Source organism: Somniosus microcephalus, chromosome 4, assembly GCF_052327205.1.
Source record: "Somniosus microcephalus isolate GS21.2 chromosome 4, FLI_Smic_1.0, whole genome shotgun sequence".
NCBI lineage: Eukaryota > Metazoa > Chordata > Chondrichthyes > Squaliformes > Somniosidae > Somniosus > Somniosus microcephalus.
Genome location: NC_140990.1, coordinates 281,291,135 through 281,312,650, shown reverse-complemented (window position 1 = coordinate 281,312,650; position 21,516 = coordinate 281,291,135). Strand labels below are relative to the sequence as shown.

The window sequence follows — 21,516 nt, the reverse complement described above, 5'->3', positions numbered from 1 at the left end:
CAATGCAGCATAGCTTGCCAAGGCCAATAATTTCATTGATTTTCTGAAGGATGAGGAAGATCGATGGGGGAGGTGTCTACTTTTCATAGTGGCTGAATTCCCCAAGGCGCAAGGCCGCATTGATGTAACCTACATGGCTTTATGGGCTCCTTTCAACAATGCTAATGCATAAATAAACAGGAAGGGCTTGTATTTGATCTACATGAAGGTTGTATGTGACCATCAAAATTGCATCATGCCAGGTATCCAGGAAGCTGACATAATTCATTCTACACCAGTCTAGATTCCTACTGTTGTTCCTGACCATAAATGGATGGATCTTGGGAGATCAGGGATACCTCTGGAGCCCTGTCTGATAACAGCAATTGAAAGAAATTATAATGAGGCAGATACCCTTTATCAGGACAAAACAGAACACACTACTGGACTACTCAATGGGCCATAAATTGTGGTCGGCAGCATACCTCTGGAGTACGCCGCCGACCTACGAAAAGAATACACACCTACCTGATGGCGGCCTTCCTGCGAAAACATGCGCTCTGATGCTGCGAGTAGGAGGGCAGCGTAATGGCCCACGGATCCCAGGGACACAGCCTGTGCGGAAGCGTACCTGGGATCACGTGGGCCTGGACCTCCAATCAGAAAACTGAATTAGATTTTGCATCGTAATCAGATTTAATGACATCCCGTAATCAGATTTAATTACAATTTACAGGATTGGAATTTAATTTCCTAATTAGCTTCATTCCACCAACTTCACTAAAAATTTAATTTTGCTGATAATAATTATCGACATCATTAAAACTAATATTTCCAGAAACAAGAAAAACACATTTGATATAGTTAAACTATATGATTTCCGAGATGAAAATGTTTAAAACATGCCTGAGGTACCCCCTTACGCTGATGCAAACAGGCCCTGCGCCTGTTCGCATCAACCATAAAATTTTCGTGCACAATTGCTGGTCAGTTGGTGGGCAAATAGCCAACTCCACACTTCGTGTTTCTTTGGCTATGCGCATACGTTGACAGACCGCAAGTTCAAGATTTCGCACATACGCAAGCACAGGCGGAAATCCTGAACTTGTGGTGGATTTCAAAGGCGGTATGATGGCGTAATCCGAGAGTACCCCGCCATAACCACCGCAAAATCCAGATCACCATTTCTGCTGCCTGAATCACTCTGAGGGGATGCTGCTTTAACAGCCATGAAATAGTACATTGAATTACATAAAAGCTATAGCACAGGAGCAAGCCATTGAGCCCAACTGGTCTATGCTGATGTTTGTACTCCACAGGAGCCTCCACCCACTCTAATTCCCACCCTAAACCCTGTATTCCTCTAAACCTTTCTCCCTCATGAGTACATCAAATCTCCACTTAAATGCCATGGTGTGGAGATGCCGGAGTTGGACTGGGGTGGACAAATGTAAGAAGTCACACAACACCAGGTTATAGTCCAACAGCTTTATTTGAAATCACAAGCTTTCGGGCTGCTCCTTCATCAGGTGAAGTGGAGAAATGCATAAAGACACAGCTTATATAGTCAGAGAATCATGTCAGATGTTTACAGGTAACCTTTCCAACTGCCATTTGTGATTTCAAATAAAGCTGTTGGACTATAACCTGGTGTTGTGTGACTTCTTACATTTGTCCACTTAAATGCGTCATTGCTATCTATTGCAACCACAACAGGTGGCAATGTTCTAGATTCTCACCACTCACTATGTAAAGAAATTCCTCCTAAATTCTTTTAAGATCGGTTAGCAGCTATCTTATATTTATGCCCCTTGCTCTGGACTCACCCACAAGTGGAAACAGCTTCTCCCAACCACCCTGTCAAACTATACAATGTTAAAAACCTCCCCTTAGTTTTGTTCCTGACAGTTATGTAAATGAGCCACTGGCACTGCTTGAGAGCTGTCTAATCAGCCCACTTCTGTCACACACGCCCATTGCTTCCCATCCATGGTGACTGCGTGTAGGAATTGCGGCAATCATTTCACAACTACAGTCACCGCTCAACCAACAGTTTCATATCATACAGCCCCAAATGTGTCACACAACCTATTTGCTCCAAATGCTAAAGATTGGTTTATGTTGTTTAAAAACGCTTAAGAAATCGATGCAGATCATCCCTTTCTTTAACATGTGATATCCTCCCTGCAGGCGGAAGTCTTACTCTGGTTCACTCTGAAGTTAGTTGCAGCAACACTACTTTGTTACCATTACAGTGTAAATGTGCATCTCCTGCCACAGAATTAAGTTGGAGTTGCTGAGGATTCCTCGGTACCCTGAGTGTAACTGGCCTATGTACTTTCTCAACACATTTCTTCTCACTCATGTTTACACTGAATTGTATATTAGGGGGTTTTACATGGGGACTTTACATATATAGAAGGGGGTGGGTTTACAAGGGTTGGAATCATTCACCCGTAATCTAATGCAGTTTTAAACTGGACTTTTCAACCTGATAACCGGTGATAAGTCACCGGCTCATAAACCTCATCCGTGCGTGAAAGCACGTAGCGTTTACAGAGCACCAGTAAACCGATGTTTCTGCATCACCGGGGCCCACTGAAATCAGACACAGACCCGCCTCCCCCGGTTTACCAACGAACCGCAGAGCGCCTGCTGTTCCAGCCAAGTCAGCAAAAGAGTTTTGCAACCTGGCCGTTTCCTCAGCCTCTGCCTACCGCAGCTCGTTAATCATAAAACCCAGTCCAATGTTTGTCGGACTTTTGACTCCAGAAATGATCGAGAATTCTTCGATGTCTGGAAAGAAGCAGCTTCGCCTTCCCTGATCACTGCTGCCCGCCGTGCTGTCTTTTCACTCCAAACATCATGAAGACTGCTCTCCTGTTAAAGGTATACTCGCTCTCAACAGTTTTTTTTTACAACAACAACAACTTGTATTTATATAGTGCCTTTTCAGATTTGAAAGGCATTGGATGAGTTTAGGTAGAGGGGAAGCTTAACAGATGTGAGAAGCACCAAATTAAAAATGTTAATGTAAGATTGATATGGGTAGTGATGCACCCAGGGATCTTTTTTCCACTATATAAATGATCTAGGCACAAGACAAGTGAAGTTTCCTGATGAGACCAAATTAAGGGCAGATTGTGAGGAAGAATGCAAGAGGCAGACATAAACAATAGCAGGGGAGGCAGACATAAACAATAGCAGGGGAGGCAGACATAAACAATAACAGGGGAGGCAGACATAAACAATAACAGGGGAGGCAGACATAAACAATAGCAGGAGAGGCAGACATAAACAATAACAGGGGAGGCAGACATAAACAATAGCAGGGGAGGCAGACATAAACAATAACAGGGGAGGCAGACATAAACAATAGCAGGGGAGGCAGACATAAACAATAACAGGGGAGGCAGACATAAACAATAACAGGGGAGGCAGACATAAACAATAGCAGGGGAGGCAGACATAAACAATAACAGGGGAGGCAGACATAAACAATAGCAGGGGAGGCAGACATAAACAATAGCAGGGGAGGCAGACATAAACAATAGCAGGGGAGGCAGACATAAACAATAACAGGGGAGGCAGACATAAACAATAGCAGGGTGAACAGATATGTAGCAGATGGAGTTCATTAAAGAAAAATAAGACATAATACATTTTGGAAAAAAGAACAGTGAAAGTAAGTATATCTAAATAGTAAGACAGTCAGATAGAATAATCTTTCCTCAAGCACCTCATACAAAAATGAACAACTACAACAGAAACAAGGGAAGAAAGGTGGGAGGGAACGTTTGTATGCAGAATTAATTTACATTCTCAGGATGAGGAATATTTCCTCACATACTGATATCCTAATATCCTTTCTGATTCACTCAACTCCATATACAAATAAGAATACTTGCTGACACTTCATTGTAGCACTGAGGGAGTGCTGTAATTGTATGCAGTGCTGTCTTTCAGATGGTATGTTAATCTGAGGGCCTATCTGTCTGTGCCAGTGGATGTAAAAGATCCCGTGGCACCATTTAAAGATCAGGGAATTCCGTCAGTGTCCTGGTCGCATTCCTTCCTCAGCCATCCCCACTAAAATAAATCAATCAGAAAGCTGTCCTATGTATGTCATGGAACCATCAATGGTTAGGCCAGTTTGACATTTTACTGCAAAAGCAATCCACATTTTTCTTATGGGGAGTCAGTCTGCTTTTTGTTTGGGTGGTGACTGTAAGCAATCACCTCAGTATTTTGATTGTTTATTCAATCACCTCAGACCGATGACAGTATGACTGATGTCCAGCAGGGGTGTGTCTGAGAGTAGAGCTAGATTGACAGCCCCCATGCTTAGGCTGATACATACTCAGGAGCCTTAGTTCTTCTGGTTCTGTTGATACAGAGACAAACTTCTGAAGGCTCTGAGATTAGATTCAGGGCCATGCATAAATTTTTAATGGGCGCTGGCCCAGGTTCAGTAATATTAGAAAAGTTAGTGAAGTGTTGCATTTTTTTTTATATACGAGGAAGTGTAAATTAAAACGTCTGATCAAAAGGAGTATGCTCTATTGATTTTCTGTTACTGCTTAATTTTTACATTTTAATAAATCTTATTTGTAGTTTACCATACAGAATGGCATAGAATTTACAGCATAGAAACAGGACATTCGGCCCAACTGGTCTATGTTAGTGTTGATGCTCCACACGAGCCTCAAACCATACTTCCTCTCACTAACTCAGCATTTCTTCTATTTCTTTCTCCCTCATGTACTTATTAAGCTGCCCTTTAAATGCATCTATACTATTCGCCTTGAGGAGAAGGCTATTGATGCTCACCCCGCCCCCTGCCTGCCTGAACTCCACTCCCAGTTAAAATATACCCTGAGAGTCATGTTTACAGAGAATCAGGGCAGATTGAACCCCTTCATGGCTCCTTGCTGTCCTTCTTGTCTGAACCTTTTGGCTCTTGACATAAAACTTCTCTTGATCTGAAAGGAGCCACTTTTGGAGAGATAGATACGTGAATATACACAGGTTTCATGAGGTGGGTAGGACCATGTCCGGGGATAGCTTTTGGAATTTGTTGCTGCTGCTAGAAACTTGCTAAAGTATTATTTAGTTATCTAAATTATTAGATTCCTTTTTTGGGGGGTTTCCACTGCATCAAAGAAATTCCAAACTGAAGCTGCATCTGAACACCACAGGTAAAGTCAACCATAGATTGTACGTCAGTAATCATGGGAGCTCTGTGTAGTCTATTGCATCAATATAGGCCTGATATGAATCAACCTAAGCGTTCCAATGCTTTTCTCATGAAAGGACATATGGATGAAGAATGGGTGAAAGGTGAAAAGCTGGGAGGCATATTTGATGGATAAGTCCACCATGCTAGTTTCAGAGCTCTCTGGGACATAAAGCTCAAGACAAGTAGTTATATGTTTATATTAAAGGGGGGAGGAGGATGTTACTATTCCCTCTTTAATAATGTTTTGGGAAATTAAGTATCTGATCTTCCTAATCATCATCCCTTGTGCCCTTATTTATCAGTAAAGAATTCCTGTGAAATAAAAAGGAAAAATGTTAAAAGGTGGAAATCTGAAATATAAATAGTAAATGCTAGACATACACTGCAGGTCAGCCAGCATCTGTAAAGAGAAAAGACAAGCTGTGACATTTTGAGTGTGTAACCTTTATTGAGTCTGATGTAGGGTACACACCTGAAACATTACAGCCCGTCTTTTCTCTTTACAGATGCTGATTGACCTGCTATGTATTTCCAACATTTTCTGTTCTTTGAAAGCTCCAGTGACTTGTGCTTAGGGAAGTTACCCAGCCACTCTGAATGACTACCAGAGAACCAGGCATTCTTGAACTGATGAAAAACCCGAATCTACTGGTGGCAGTGAAGGCAGCAGTGCTGGGCTGGCACCTCAATGCTGACTGCTACGGTTTCTAACACCCTTCTCTCATTCAAACAGTCGGACAATAATTTCTATAACCAGACTGTCCCCTCCTTACCTTACAATCTGAAACTTGTACCCTTCACTCTGCCATACTGAGCTAGTGTAGCACAGGGCTTTTTAGCAGTAATATTGTGCACTGAAATTTATGAGGGTTCCTACAAAGTTTCCTGTTAATCTGGAAGATGGAAAATATCGCAACTTTAGTACTAGATAAAATTACCAATCAAATTTATTTATGCTTAAACAATATACAGAAGCAAAGATATAAACAAAATATTAAGCGGTACAATAATTGTGTAAAAGATTTTGAAACAGTGCACATGTGGTCAATTTGTCCTTTTTAAATGTCACACTTGCTGCAGGTAGATGAAATAGTCCCAAAAACTTAACACCAACAAAATTTTTCGTTTCAGGATTTCTTTTTCATAATGCATTTTGTTACACCCTTCTGACATGCTCAGGCTTAGAGAGTCTCTGGCTAGTTGGGATGCTTTTCCTTTTGAAGTTAAAAGTGATTTCTTTGAAGGTCTTCCTCAGCAGCCAAATTTGATGAAGGGAGCAATCACCTACATTAACAGGGCAGTAGGTTGATGAATGACATGTGGTCACATCAATCCCAGGAAATTTAACAATGGCTATCTTTTGGGCAACTAGGCATTGACATGAAATAACAATGAAAATGCATTTATGTCAGACAACATTAACATCTTGCATTTATATAGCATCTTTAATGTAGTTAAACGTCCCAAGGTGCATCACAGGAGCGTTATCAAACAAAATTTGACACCAAGCCACATAAGGAGATAGGTGACCAAAGGTTTGGTCAAAGAGGTAGGTTTTAAGGGGCATCTTAAAGGAGGAGAAAGAAGTAGAGAGGCTGAGCGAGGGAATTCCAGAGCCAAGGGCCCAGTCAGCTGAAAGCACGGCCATCAATGGTGGAGCGATTAATATCAGGGATGCGCAAGAGGCCATAATTGGAAGAATGCAGAAATCTCGGAAGGTTGTAGAGTTGGACGAGGTTACAGAGATAGAGAGGGGTGAGGCCATGGATGGATTTGAAAACAAGGATGAAAATTAAAAATTCGAGGCGTTGCTGGCCCGGAAACCGATGTAGGTCAGCGAGCACATGTGTGATGGATGAATGGGACTTGGTGCAAGTTAGGATACGGGCAGAAGAGTTTTAGACGAGTTCAAGTTTATGGAGAATGTAAGATGGGTGGCCAGTCAGGAGAGCATTGGAATAGTCAAGTCTAGAGGTAATGGATGAGGGTTTCAGCAGCAGATGAGCTGAGGCATGAGCGGAATTGGACAATGTTATGAAGGTGATAGTAAACGGTCTTGGTGAAGGAGCAAATGGGATGCCAAGGTTGTGAAATGTATGGTTCAGCCACAGACAGTGACCAGGAAAAGGGATGTAGTCGGTGGCTAGGGAACAGAGTTTTTTAAAATTTGTTCATGGGACCTGGGCGTCGCTGGCAAGGCCAGCATTTATTGCCCATCCCTAGTTGCCCTTGAGAAGATGGTGCTGAGTCACCTTCTTGAACTGCTGCAGTCCGTGCAGTGAAGGTACTCCCACAGTGCTGTTAGGGAGGGAGTTCCAAGATTTTGACCCAGCAACCATGAAGGATCGGCGATATACTTCCAAGTCAGGATGGTGTGTGACTTGGAGGGGAACTTGGAGGTGGTGGTGTTCCCATGCGCCCGCTGCTCTTATCCTTCTAGGTGGTAGAGGTCGCGGGTTTGGGAGGTGCTGTCGAAGGAGCCTTGGCGAGTTGCTGCAGTGCATCTTGTAGATGGTACACACTGCAGCCACGGTATGCCGGTGGTGGAGGGAGTGAATGTTTAAGGTGGTGGATGGGGTGCCTATCAAGCGGGCTGCTTTGTCCTGGATGGTGTAGAGCTTCTTGAGTATTGGTGGAGCTGCACTCAACCAGGCAAGTGGAGAGTATTCCATTACACTCCTTACTTGTGCCTTGTAGATGGTGGAAAGGCTTTGGGGAGTCAGGAGCTGAGACACTCACCGCAGAATACCCAGCCTCTGACCTGCTCTTGTTATGACAGTATTTATGTGGCTGGTCCAGTTAAGTTTCTGGTCAATGGTGACCCCAGGATGTTGATGGTGTGGGATTCGGTGATGGTAATGCCGTTGAATGTCAAGGGGCGGTGGTTAGACTCTCGCTTGTTGGAGAAAGTCATTGCCTGGCACTTCTGTGGCGCGAATGTTACCTGCCACTTATCAGCCCAAGCCTGAATGCCGTGCAGGTCTTGTTGCGTGTGGGCACGGACTGCTTCATTATCTGAGGAGTTGCGAATGGCACTGAACATAGTGCAGTCATCAGCGAACGTCCCCATTTTTTACCTTAAGATTGAGGAAAGGTCATTGATGAAGATGGTTGGGCATAGGACACTGCCCTGAGGAACACCTGCAGCGATGTCCTGGGGCTGTGATGATTGACCACCAACCACCACAACCATCTTCCTTTGTGCTAGGTATGATTCCAGCCAGTGGAGAGTTTTTCCCCCGATTCCCATTGACTTCAGTTTTACTAGGGCTCCTTGATGTCGCACTCGGTCAAATGCTGCCTTGATGTCAAGGGCAGTCACTCTCACCCCGCCTCTCAAATTCAGCTCCTTTGTCCATGTTTGGACCAAAGCTGTAATGAGGTCGGTAGCCGAGTGGTCTTGGCGGAACCCAAACTGGACATCAGTGAGTAGGTGCCGCTTGATAGCACTGTCGATGACACTTTTCATCACTTTGCTAATGATTGAGAGTAGACTGATGGGGCTGTAATTGTCTGGGTTGGATTTGTCCTGCTTTTTGTGGACAGGACATACCTGGGCAGTTTTCCACATTGTCGGATAGATGCCAGTGTTGTAGCTGTACTGGAACAACTTGGCTAAATGCGTGGCTAATTCTGGAGCACAACAGCCGGGATGTTGTTGGGGCCCATAGCTTTTGCTGTATCCAGTGCGCTCAGCCGTTTCTTGATATCATATGGAGTGAATCGAATTGGCTGAAGACTGGCTTTCATGATGGCGGGGACCTCATGAGGAGGGTGATATGGAACATCCAGTCGGCAACTTCTGGCTAAAGATGGTTGCAAACGCTTCAGCCTTGTCTTTTACACTCACGTGCTGGGCTCCACCATCATTGAGGATAGGGATATTCATAGAGCCTCCTCCTCCCCTTAGTTGTTTAAAGGTCCACCACCATTCACGACTGGCTGTGGCTGGCAGGACTGTCGAGCTTTGATCTGATCCATTGATTGTGGGATCGCTTAGCCATGTCTATAGCATGCTGCTTCCACTTTTTAGCATGCATGTAGTCCTGTGTTGCCACTTCCCCAAGTTGGCACCTCATATTTAGGTACACCTCTTCTACACTCCTTATTGAACCAGGGGTGGTCACCTGGCTTGATGATAATGGTAGAGTGAGGGATATGCCAGGCAATGAGGTTACAGATTGTGGTGGAATACAATTTTGCTGCTGCTGATGGCCCACAGCGCCTCATGAATGCTCAGTTTTGAGCTGCTAGATCTGTTCTGAATCTTTCCCATTTAGCAAGGTGGTAGTGCCACACAACATGATGGAGGGTGTCATCAGTGTGAAGACGGGACTTCGTCGCCACAATGACTGTGGTCAATGCTGTCATGGACAGATGCATCTCCAACAGGTAGTTTGGTGAGGACGAGGTCAAGTAGGTTTTTCCCTCACCACCAGTCACAAGCTATGTCCTTCAGGACTCGGCCAGTAGTGGTGCTACTGAGCCACTCTTGGTGATGGACATTGAAGTCCCCCACCCAGAGTACATTCTGTGCCCTTGCTACTCTCAGTGCTTCTTCCAAGTGGTGTTCAACATGGAGGAGTACTGATTCATCAGCTGAGGGAGGGCAGTAGGTGGTAATCAGCAGGAGATTTCCTTGCCCATGCTTGACCTGAAGCCATGAGACTTCATGGGGTCAGGAGTCAATGTTGAGGACTCCCAGGGCCACTCCTTCCCAACTGTACCAGCCACCCTGGAGGGTCTGTCCTGCTGGTGGGACAGGACATACCAAGGGATGGTGATGGAGGAGTTTAGGACAATTGGCTGAAAGGCATGAATCTGTTAATATGACTATGTCAGGCTGTTGCTTGACTAGTCTGTGGGACAGCTCTCCCAATTTTGGCACAAGCCCCCAGATGTTGGTGAGGAGGACTTTGCAGGGTTGAATGTGCTGGTCCGGTACTGAGTGGCTTACTAGGCCATTTCATAGGGCAGTTAACAGTCAACCACATTGCTGTGGGTTTGGAGTCACATATAGGCCAGACCAGGTAAGGACCGCAGATTTCCTTCCCTAAAGGGCATTAACGAACCAGATGGGTTTTTACGACAATCTATTAGTTTCATGGTCACCATTACTGATACTAGCTTTTTATTCCAGATTTATTTAATTCAATTTAAATTCCCCAGCTACTATGGTGGGATTTGAACTTATGTCTCTGGATCATTAGTCCAGGCCTCTGGATTACTAGCCCAGTAACATTACCACTATGCTACCATTCCCTTGGCAGGGATTGAAGACAATGGCTTTGGGCTTCCTAATTTTTAGTTGGAGGAAATTTCTGCTCATCCAGGACTGGATGTCGGTCAAGCAGTGTAAAAAATCAGAGACAGAGGAGGGGCTGAGAGAGGTGGTGGTGAGGTAGAGCTGGGTGTTATCAGCGTACATATGGAATCTGACATTGTGTTTTCGGATGATGTTGCTGAGGGGCAGCAATAAGATGAGAAATAGGAGGGGACCACATTAAATAAGATAGCAAGGTTAAAGTTTGACCGATGATTCAGATGAATACTTAGCACAAAGTATGCTTAGCTAATCTAACAATAATACAGGTTATTTGCATTGCAGCAGGAACATTGATTAGCTATCCACAGATTAACCTTTACCACAGAACTGAAGTAAGCCCCCAAAGTGCGGACCAAGTGATATACAAGGTCGACGTCACTGGCTTGTTGTAAGAAAGACAAACCAAATAATTGAAGTCATAACGGTTTATTCAGGCCTGGGGAGAACTTCTCACGTCCCTACGCAAGTCCAACTCCAATGAGTCTTTCAAAGATCCACTCATTTATACACATTTTGCCAGCCATACCTCCTCGGAGATCCAATCAATTAAAAAGTTTACACATTAATCACTATCCGGGAGTGGCTGTTCATACAGAGTTAACACATAGTACAAGTGGCTGTTCATACAGAGTTAACACATAGTACAAGTGGCTGTTCATACAGAGTTAACACATAGTACAAGTTTCATTTTCCTGGAAATGAGTCATGCCTGTCTTGCCTCTGTAAGGTTCATTTTCCTGGAAATGAGGCATGCCTGTCTTGCCTCTAAGTTTCGTTTCTGCGAGTCAAGCATAGGAGTAGTTAGTATATTTCATCTTCGAACATTCTGTGGCTTTGCCCATTATAAACCTGCTTTTCTGCAGGTGAATCCTGTGTGTCTTGCCCTTTTTATGTCCAATTTTTAATATCTTACTTCAGTCCCCCCTTTTGACCTTTTGGACAATTGTTCCAAAACAGGTCAACATGTACTTCCACTTCCTGATGTCTGCCTGAGGTGCACTTTCTGGCCTTCTACCAGTCTAGGTTATACATGTGTATATAGGCTATCAATCTGGCGGCCCACTTCCCCCCACGCGGTATGGTGGTCTTTCCTTTGTGGTGGTCTTTCCTTTTATACATTCATTCCGGTGTAACCATTCCCAGGGCCCCTTAGACCCTGCATTAATGGTTTAAGCTTTCTATTCAAGCTTGCCCTTCGTTCCCGCGTCGGGTGTGTGGCGTGCCCATTCGAGACTGTCATCACTCACCAATCCTCATTCCCCACTCCTCCTTCTGCCACCTCCGTCTTACGGTTGGCTGGCCTGGTCATTATTTACCATGCCCAATTAATCCCTTGTAATTTAAGGGCTTCAGATCAATTCCTACACCATTTGCCTTGGAGAGGTGGAGGAGTTTTCTACAATTAACTTCTCAACCTCCCTCCCTTTAGTTTCGGCTTCTGTCACGGCACCAATTTCGGCTTTACTCACTCTGGTGCAGAGGCACTTGAGCAGCAAAAATACACAGTATATTGTAATAACAATCATGAGGAATATCATTATGCCTTGTATCACTGAGGCGCCCAACGTCCCCGACCATCCTGATCCCCCAATTATCAAAATAGGAGGAGGTGGGGGAATTTCTAGTTTTCCTAGCCACTTCCTGTATGTGGTTGGCGAGATCCTCAATCTTCTCCGAGTTATCTGGAATGTAAGTACAACATGATGGCCCTATTATGGCGCAGGTCCCTCCTTCTTTAGCTAATAAGTAATCTAGGGCCATCCGGTTCTGCATTGATACTGTACACTCGGCTACCAATTCTTCATTTATTGATCTGGCTACCCCGGCCGTATCATTGGCTACTTGTTCAAATAATGTATTTAATTGGTCCGTTTCAATGTACCCCATAAAAAGGCCACATTATGGCCATACCCTTTTCCCAGGTTTGCACCGCCCGCTTGCTCCTGCCCATTGGGACCTCTTGTTGGGCGTCGGTTAGGGTTCTGTGGTGGGTTACATACGGCTGTACATAGCCGAGGTAGCATGATCCTCTCCAGTTGGATGGCAGCCAGGGGTACGCCCTTTCCCCGCATATAAAATACGTGCCATTATAGGCGTGTATGGTTTGATTAGCCCGGAACACATCGCTCCATGATTGCAATGCGGTATTCCGATCATCCCACTTTCCTCCGCTTGTCTTATTGGTTACATTGGTCCAGTCTAAGGAAATAAAATCGCCTGATGGAACGACTACATTATTTTTGATTTTATAGTCCAACACTACTTCATTGAAGTTATCACAGATGCTCCACCCCATTAACTGTCCCTTGTTCCTGGTTTTGTTAAGACACCATACTCCCTGGTGCTCTCCCATCAGTGTCAACGAGGGAGGTGGCCTGGTTGCATCGAAGGTAGTCAGGTACCAGCCCTCAAATTTGTTCAGTGGGTATCCAGCTGACCTCCACATCCCCGTCCACATGTTGTTTACCCATGAATAGTTACCATAGCTGGCGTTCTGTCTTACCAGCCATTCGACTATCTCGGGGTACTCGTATCCCTTGCCTGCCATCATGGGGATCCCTCCCCTCGAGTGTGTTGGGACCCCGATGCAAACCCAACAACTCGAGAGATTTAGCTGACTGGCGAACTTCCATGACAACTATTCCCTGTCGTATCGGGGTTTCCTTCCACATTATCGGGCGCCCTTAGGCCTAAAAGGCCATATAAAAACAACTATTTAATCATTCTGTTTGTTGCCTGTCGGCTGTCTTCGTCGTTCGGTTCCTCCTCTGGTGTGTCCTGTGGAAATACAAGGCTGGTCGTCACCAGCGATTAATTATTCCAATTTTACTACTTTTATCATTTCGGGCCCTGTATTATCCTGCCATATTTCCTGATATGCACACATTAGTCCCACAGTCATCCAGCATTTGGTGTTCCATTTCTATGGATTTTTAAAGAGTTGTTGTACTTATTCTAATTTTCAATTTATCCTCACTAATTCAATCCCTTCTCTTGGTTGGTTTGCTGGTGGATGCATGCCCCTTCTCTCCTGGCTAATTTCCCAGAGGTATTTAAATATACATACTACGAAGAATACTACTAGCATCATGCAGCATGATGTTGTTAGTGCGAGCATGAGGTTATCCCTTTCCTGTTGGACCCTATGCCAGTAATCCTCGCTCTCCATGTAAGGTGCGATTTCCGGGTTACTCATTGGAATCCTTATATAATTTCAGCTGTGTCCAGTGTTTCCACCTCCCTTTTCCTGTGCCGTGTATGTCTACACACGCACATGTATCACTGGTCATAGCACCTCATATGGTCCTTCCCACCGGAGCCTTAGTCCCGGTTTCACTAGCAGGATTTTAGACATTGGCCCAGAATTTGGTGTCGGGAGCTTGCCGCGCGTGCAAGCCCCCGATATGCACTCACCCTGCACGCCGACATCTGAAACCTGGCCCGCAGTGGATTTCCTTTCAGTGGCCAGGTTCTGATGTCGGCGCGCTGTGCTAACCTGACCCAGCGGCGTAGTTAGTGCGATGTGCCGGCTGGGATCAGGTGAGCACTGTTCAGCCAATCAGGGGAGGGGAAACTTCATTCATAAGTTTGAGAGTAAGAACTTTCAAACTCATGAGAAGTACTGCACCCCAAAACACTACTTAAACTTTAAATAAAATTTTTAAAAACACCCCAATCATTAAATTAAGTATAAATAAGTTTAAAAAAATAATTTAAACAATAATTTTTTTTTGTTGAAAATTTTTTTTTTTAAAAGGGTCTAAAACTAAACTTGCCTTATTGTAGATTCTTTAAAATAATAAACCTGTGGAAATTCTTTTTCTAAATTGCACTAAAACACCACTTACCTGTAAAAATAAATACTTACGTGTGCTTTTTACAAGCGTAAAGACCGGAGGCCTTTACACATGCGCAAATCCCCCAAAACAGAGGAAATCCAAGACGCACGCGCTGCCCCCTACAGCGCACGCGCTAGCCTCTTCAACTCTTGGGTGAGAGGAGAGGAAATGCCGGTTTTCAGCGCATGCGCTGTGCATGCTGAAAACCGGCATTTCCTCCGGCCAGACACGTGAGTACCCCTTCCGTACTCACGCGTTTGGGGAGGAATTACTGCCCCATTACCTGGCTTCCCACCCCAGGTAACACTTTCCTTTGTTCCTCTGTGTCCTTTTCTAGGTCCCTAATTATCTGCTGGTCTCTGGCCTCCTGCCTTAACCCGTGTAGTTCTGTGCATAATTGTTTCGCAAAGCTACCAATTCTGTCTTTCAAAGGTCCTACTTCCTCCCCCCCCCTGTGGCTATTCCTTCGGGGAGTGCCATGGCCCGTCCCGTCATTAGCTCCGGTTGTCCTATTTGGTGTGGCTCTCAGCCTCATCAGAATCATGGGTAACAACTCTGCCCACCCTTGTCCTGTTTCTTCAATTACTTTGGTGAGGGATCGTTTGAGTGTCTGGTTCATCCTCTCTACCATACCCGAACTCTCTGGATGACATGGTATATGGAACCTTTGTTTTACCCCTAGCAGGGCACTAGCTTCCTTCATTACCTTTCCAGTAAAGTGTGCCCCGTTATCTGAGTCTATTTGTAAGGGGACTCCCCACCTAGGTATTATTTATTCTGCCATGATCCAGGCTACTGTGCCAGCGGTACAGTTTCGGGTGGCGAAAGTATCCACCCACCGGGTGAACTGGTCAATTACCACCAAGCAATACATCTTTCCTTTGCTTTTAACTAGGGGCCCCGTGAAGTCAATTTGTATTTTCTCCCAGGGTCCCTTTGGTCTTGGCTGTCTACCCCACTTTACCTTCACCGGCTTCCCAGTATTGCATTGCGCGCAAATGTGGCAATCCTTGCAGTACTTCCTCACACTGTTTGACAGTCCGGGCCACCACCAACATCGGCCTAGGTTACCTGTCATTCGGCTGGCCCCGGTGTGGGCCTGCCCATGGTACAACCTCATTAGTTCTTGTTGGATACAGCTGGGTGCACATACCCGACCTTCCTTTCTCCACACCCCATCCCTTGACCGTGCCACTCCCTTTTCTTCCCAGATTTTTAACTCGACTTCTGGTATTTCTTGATGCAATTTGACAATATTATACTCGATGGGCGCAAGGGGTACTGGGGTTCCTCCTATTGGTTTTGCGCTGGCACATGGTACTTCAGTTATGGCTTTGGCGGCTAAATCTGCTGCCCTATTACCTTGTTCTTGAGGGGTCTTTCCCTTGGTGTGCGCTTTGACCCATAGTGTAAGGGGTCGTTTTAACGAGCTTATGGTGTGCTAGATCGGTTTTGATTTCGCACTGCTCGTGAGCGGTTCCGAAGCGCTCCCCCCTCACCGGTTCTATACACTGGGCTTATTGCCAGACAGCCTTGATGTGTGGCCCAACTTGTGACTCGGAAGACAAATGGATCAGGTGAGACAAGGTGAGTTTTAAATCAGAAATATCTTTATTTTCAAGGAGAATAAACACAGAGAATGCAAGAATCAATTTAGACAAAAATCATTAGCACGTCTCCCAATGGGAACAAAAATTTAACACACAAGGAATAACTTTGACTATCTTAAATCATACAACAATTCTTAATCAGCGGTATACTAAAACGGGGGTGGGAAAAGCGCACGGACACATCGAGGGATAAATCACACTCCTGAATTACAAAACCCTTAATGTTACAAACCCTCCCGTTGCTAAAATATACCTCAACTATGTCAGTTAGGTAGAGTTGGGCCTTTATGCTCACCAGAATTTTAAAACCCTCGTACTCCTTGTTACGTCCGGGATTTCCAATCTTCCTTATGGGACCGGCTCCTGGACCCGCTCTCCTGCACAAACTTGGAAGTCCTCCGAACTCCTCAAGCCGTCTCCTCTTCCGCACGGTCTTCGAACTCCTGATGGTATCTGGACTTGGACTTCACTGCTTCTGGTGAATCTTGTGGATCTGTCTGAGTCTGGCTGAATATCTCTCCTGCACAATCTTGAAAGTCCTCCGAACTCCTCGAACCGTCTCCTCTCCACTCGGCCTTCGAACTCCTGATGGTCTTGGATCTGGACTGAACTTCTGAATCTGCTCTCCTGCACAATCTTGTGGGTCCTCCTCGCTCTGTCCTTGACCTTGTGTCTGTGTGAATCTGTGATGGATCTGTCTGAATCTCACTGAATGAAAAAGAAGTCTTGCTGTCGATTCTCCCTCCACAGTTATACTGTTTCCTTGTCCTTATCTCGGCGCCAAATCAGGGGTTTTCTTTTGTCAAGGTAATGGGCAGGCTGCTTTGACAAAAGCAAGTACTTTATTTTAATGTCTTGTAAATGAAACTGATGGGATCTGTCCTGTGTCCCTCTGAGTTTGGTACAGATAATGTTTTTTTTTCTGTGCTCAGCGATTTCAGAGATGGGTTTGCATTTTGCTAGCAATTAGCGCACCTCCAGGTGCAAATACTTTTGTTTACGAGTTCGGTACTGCTGTAACCATATTATCATATCAATAGCAGTAAGTTCTGGAATCTTCTAATTGGTGATGACTCAGGCTGCTGTAAGATACTGTTGGTGTGTCCTTTTGAACTGAGCCATGAGAACTGCCAACTCCATCTTGTGTTCTCACAATGTGGCCATTTCAGGGGTTTTACCAACCTAGACTGTATTTTCTGGATTTTGCGAATCCTACAATAGGTCCCTTACAGTCAGAATCAGGGGAATTTATAATGGGGAACAAAGAAATGGCAGACCAACTAAATACATACTTTGGTTCTGTCTTCACAAAGGAGGACACAAATAACCTCCCAGAGATGCCGGGGAACATAGGGTCTAATGAGAGTGAGGAACTGAAAGAAATCAATATCTGTAGGGAAATGGTGTTAGGAAAATTGATGGGACTGAAGGCCGATAAATCCCCAGGGCCTGATGGTCTACATCCCAGGGTACTTAAGGAAGTGGCCCTAGAGATAGTAGATGCATTGCTGGTCATCTTCCAGAACTCGATAGACTCTGGAACAGTACCCATGGATTGGCGGGTAGCTAATGTTACCCCACTATTCAAAAAAGGTGGTAGAGAAAAAGCGGGGAATTATAGACCGGTAAGCCTGACATCGGTAGTGGGGAAAATGCTAGAGTCTATTATAAAAGATGTAATAGCAGAGCACTTGGAAAGCAGTGACAGGATCGGACAAAGTCAACATGGATTTACAAAAGGTAAATCATGCTTGACTAATCTACTGGAATGTTTTGAGGATGTAACTGGTAAAATAGATAAGGGAGAACCAGTGGATGTGGTGTATTTGGACTTTCAGAAGGCTTTTGATAAGGTCCCGCATAAGAGATTAGCGTGCAAAATTAAGGCACATGGGATTGGGGGCAAGGTATTGACTTGGATAGAGAACTGGTTGGCGGACAGAAAGCAAAGAGTTGGAATAAACGGGTCGTTTTCCAAATGTCAGGCAGTGACTAGTGGGGTACCGCAAGGATCGGTCCTAGGACCCCAGCTGTTCACAATATATATTAATGATCTGGACGAGGGAATTGGATGTAATATCTCCAAATTTGCAGACGACACAAAGCTGGTTGGGAGGGTAAGCTGTGAGGAGGATGTCGAGAAACTCCAGTACGATTTGGACAGGTTGGGTGATTGGGCAGAAACATGGCAAATGCAGTATAATGTGGATAAATGTGAGGTTATCCACTTTGGTGGCAAAAACAGGAAGGCAGATTATTATTTGAATGGCAATAGATTGGGAGAAGGGGAAGTGCAAAGAGACCTGGGTGTTATTGTGCACCAGTCGCTGAAGGTAAGCATGCAGGTGCAGCAGGCGGTTAAGAAGGCAAATGGTAAGTTGGCCTTCGTAGCAAGAGGGTTCGAGTACAAGAAGAAGGATGTCTTGCTGCAGTTGTACAGGGCCTTGGTGAGACCGCACCTTGAGTATTGTGTGCAGTTTTGGTCACCTTACCTGAGGGAGGGAGTGCAGCGAAGATTCACCAGGCTGATACCTGGGATGGCAGGAATGACGTACGAGGAGAGATTGTGTCGATTGGGCTTATACTCACTGGAGTTTCGAAGATTGAGAGGGGATCTCATCGAAACCTATAAAATTCTGTCAGGTCTGGACAGACTAGATACAGAAAGGATGTTTCTGATGGCCGGGGAGTCTAGAACCAGGGGTCATAGTCTAAGGATAAGGGGTAAGCCATTTAGGACTGAAATGAGGAGGAATTTCTTCACCCAGAGAGTGGTGAACCTGTGGAATTCTCTGCCACAGAGGGCGGTGGAGGCCAATTCATTAAATATATTCAAGAAAGAGTTGGATATATTTCTTGAGGCTAAAGGGATCAAGGGATATGGGGAGAAGGCAGGGACAGGGTACTGAATTTTGATGATCAGCCATGATCTCATTGAATGGCGGAGCAGGCTCGAAGGGCCGAATGGCCTACTCCTGCTCCTATCTTCTATGTTTCTATGTTACTACGGCTACCTCAGTTGGCCCGTGCGCGGCTTCCACCAATGATTTTACTATGTTTAAATGTTGGATGGGAGTTCCCCCGGAGATGACATATCCCCTCCTGCTCCAGGAGGCCATGTAATCGTGCACTATTCCGAAGGCATAGCGGCTGTCTGTATAGATATTGGCCCTTTTTCCCGCGGCCATCCTCAGGGCTTTCGTCAGAGCTGTCAATTCCGCTACTTGAGCGGATTTATCCCCGGGGAGGGTTCCGGCTTGTAACACCGTTCCATCCTCAGTCACCACTGCCCAGCCTGTCCTCGGCTTTCCCTGTACATATTTTTGGGATCCATCTACATATAACTCCAAGTCCGCTTCGGCCAATGGTATTTCCTTCATTTTATCTAGGTCATTTTCTGGCTCTGCCTCATTAATACATTGGTGGTCCTCCCCTTCCATGATCATCATGGAGGCAGGGTTCTGCCCCATATCCCTGACTATCTGTATTGATGTTCCTAGGTAATAGTACCGCCTCCCAGGCTGCTCGTCGAGCAGTCGAGACAGACTTCAGTCGTCCCGTATTAAGTAATTCTACCAGGGTGTGCTGGGTGTGTAATACAATATCTCCGGTCATTATGATCGGTTCACTGACTTGTACTGACCATCTGGCACAATCTATAGCGGCCACACAGCGGGGCAGACCTGCCTGATGGGGGATCGTCTAGTAGAATAGTAGGCCACCGATCTCATGTTTCCTCCGTGTTCCTGGGCTACTACGCCGCTATAGTGTCCATCATGATTGTGACAGAATATGTGATACGGTCTTTCTTGGTCAGGTAATCCTAACGTGGGGGCGGCAGTCAGGGTGTATTTAAGTTTGGAAAATGCTTCTTCCTGTGTGTTTGTCCACTCCATGGGTTCTTCTGCTGCCCTGCCCCCCTTTGTTAATTCATATAGGGGCGCTGCCATGTGTGAGAAGCCTTCTATAAAGTTCCTGCTAAAGTTAGAGACCGAGTACCAGCCGTACTCTTCTCTCGTTTACGGGCCTGGGCATTCGGCTGATTGCCTCTTTCCTTTCCTCTGGCATAGCCCTTTTTTCCATGCTGACCCTATACCCCAGGTATGTGACTTCCAATTTTCCTACCTGGGCTTTGGCTGGGTTTGCCTTAAAACCCGCATCCCGTAGGGCTGAAAAGACCTTTGTTAGGACCCCCTTATGTCCCTCTTTCGTTTCTGACGCTATTAGGAGGTCATTCACGTATTGTAAGAGGGTACTATTTTCATCCTCTAAATTTAGGTCTTCCAGAGCTCTGGCCATGTGGCGGTGAAAAATGGCTGGACTATTATGGAATCCTTGTGGGACCCATGTCCATGTATACTGTTTGCCGTCCACTGTAAAGGCAAATTTTTCTTGTGATTCCTCATGCAGGGGAATAGACCAGAATCCGTTTGCGATGTCTAACACAGTGAATATTTTATGTTCTGGTTTTAAACCGTTAAAGATAGTAGCTGGGCTTGTTACAATCGGATATTCCTTTGGGGTCACTTTATTTAAGGCTGTGTAATCGATTGTAAGTCGATATGACGCATCAGGTTTCTTTACGGGCCATACTAGAGAGTTGGTGCCGGACACTGTTTCTCACAAAATTCCTTGTTTAACTAGTTCCAATACGATACTCAGTACGGCTGTCCGTGCCTCCGCTTTAAGTGGGTATTGTTTATGGGGTCGGTGGGTTGGTCCGGGGACTCTGACTGGGTTAATCTTAACCAGTCCGCAGTCCTGTTTGTGTTTGGCCCATAGTTTGGGGAATCGGTGGCAAATTTCCTCCCACCCTCCCTTTTTGTCCCACTTGGGGTCTATTATTCGGAGAGCGCTGATGGCGCATGCTGTCTTGGATCCCTTCTTGATCAATTTTGCCACGTTTTCCTCACTACTCTCTGACCCTCCAATGCTGAACCCCGGTTTTCCTCCTTGTCTAGGTCCCTTACCTTCCCTTCTTCCTCCTTTCTTCCAACATTGTTGTTTCCTATGTCCTGGTTTTCCACAATTATGACAGGAAACCTTTTGCTGAGATGTCTGATTACCTCCCTCATTTTGTTGCTTCGGGCAATCCCTTTTCATGTGGCCCTCCTGCCCGCAACTGAAGCATGCCGCCACACTTAATGCATCTTCATGGTCGCTATCCATCTTTAGGGCAGCTATTTTAAGTTTGGCTTGTTCTTGGGCCTGATTATCTACTTCACACGTCCATTGTATTAAATCATCCCAATTATTGTGGACCACTAGCCCCATTTTTATTGCACTCTGGTGCATCGGACTTAGTCCTTGTTTAAATGTTTGCAGAAAGCAAGCGTTGTCTTTGTTTAGGGGGCCTGGAATTCCACAGTTACCCTCAAAGGCTGCCCACTTTCGTTTCCCATAATCGATGGCGCTTTCTCCATTTTTCTGTGTGATCCCGCTTATAGCTGCCCAATTTACGGGGGCCTGTCCCATTGCTGTTTCCACCGTGGCCTTGAATTGGTCAAACTCAGTGGTTAATTG

The 21,516-nt window shown here is 45.4% G+C and overlaps 1 protein-coding gene across 1 annotated transcript in view; it reads left to right on the top strand.

Annotated features, from left to right (window-relative positions):
- Positions 1 to 2,414: 2,414 nt before the first annotated feature.
- The window catches only part of tmem37 (transmembrane protein 37), a 43,662-nt gene continuing 24,560 nt past the window's right edge, over positions 2,415 to 21,516 (top strand). Inside the window, exon 1 of the mRNA XM_085986540.1 lies at positions 2,415 to 2,868. Coding sequence (XP_085842666.1) covers positions 2,845 to 2,868 — 24 coding nt within the window. The 5' untranslated portion in view covers positions 2,415 to 2,844. The remainder of the gene's footprint in view (positions 2,869 to 21,516) is intronic.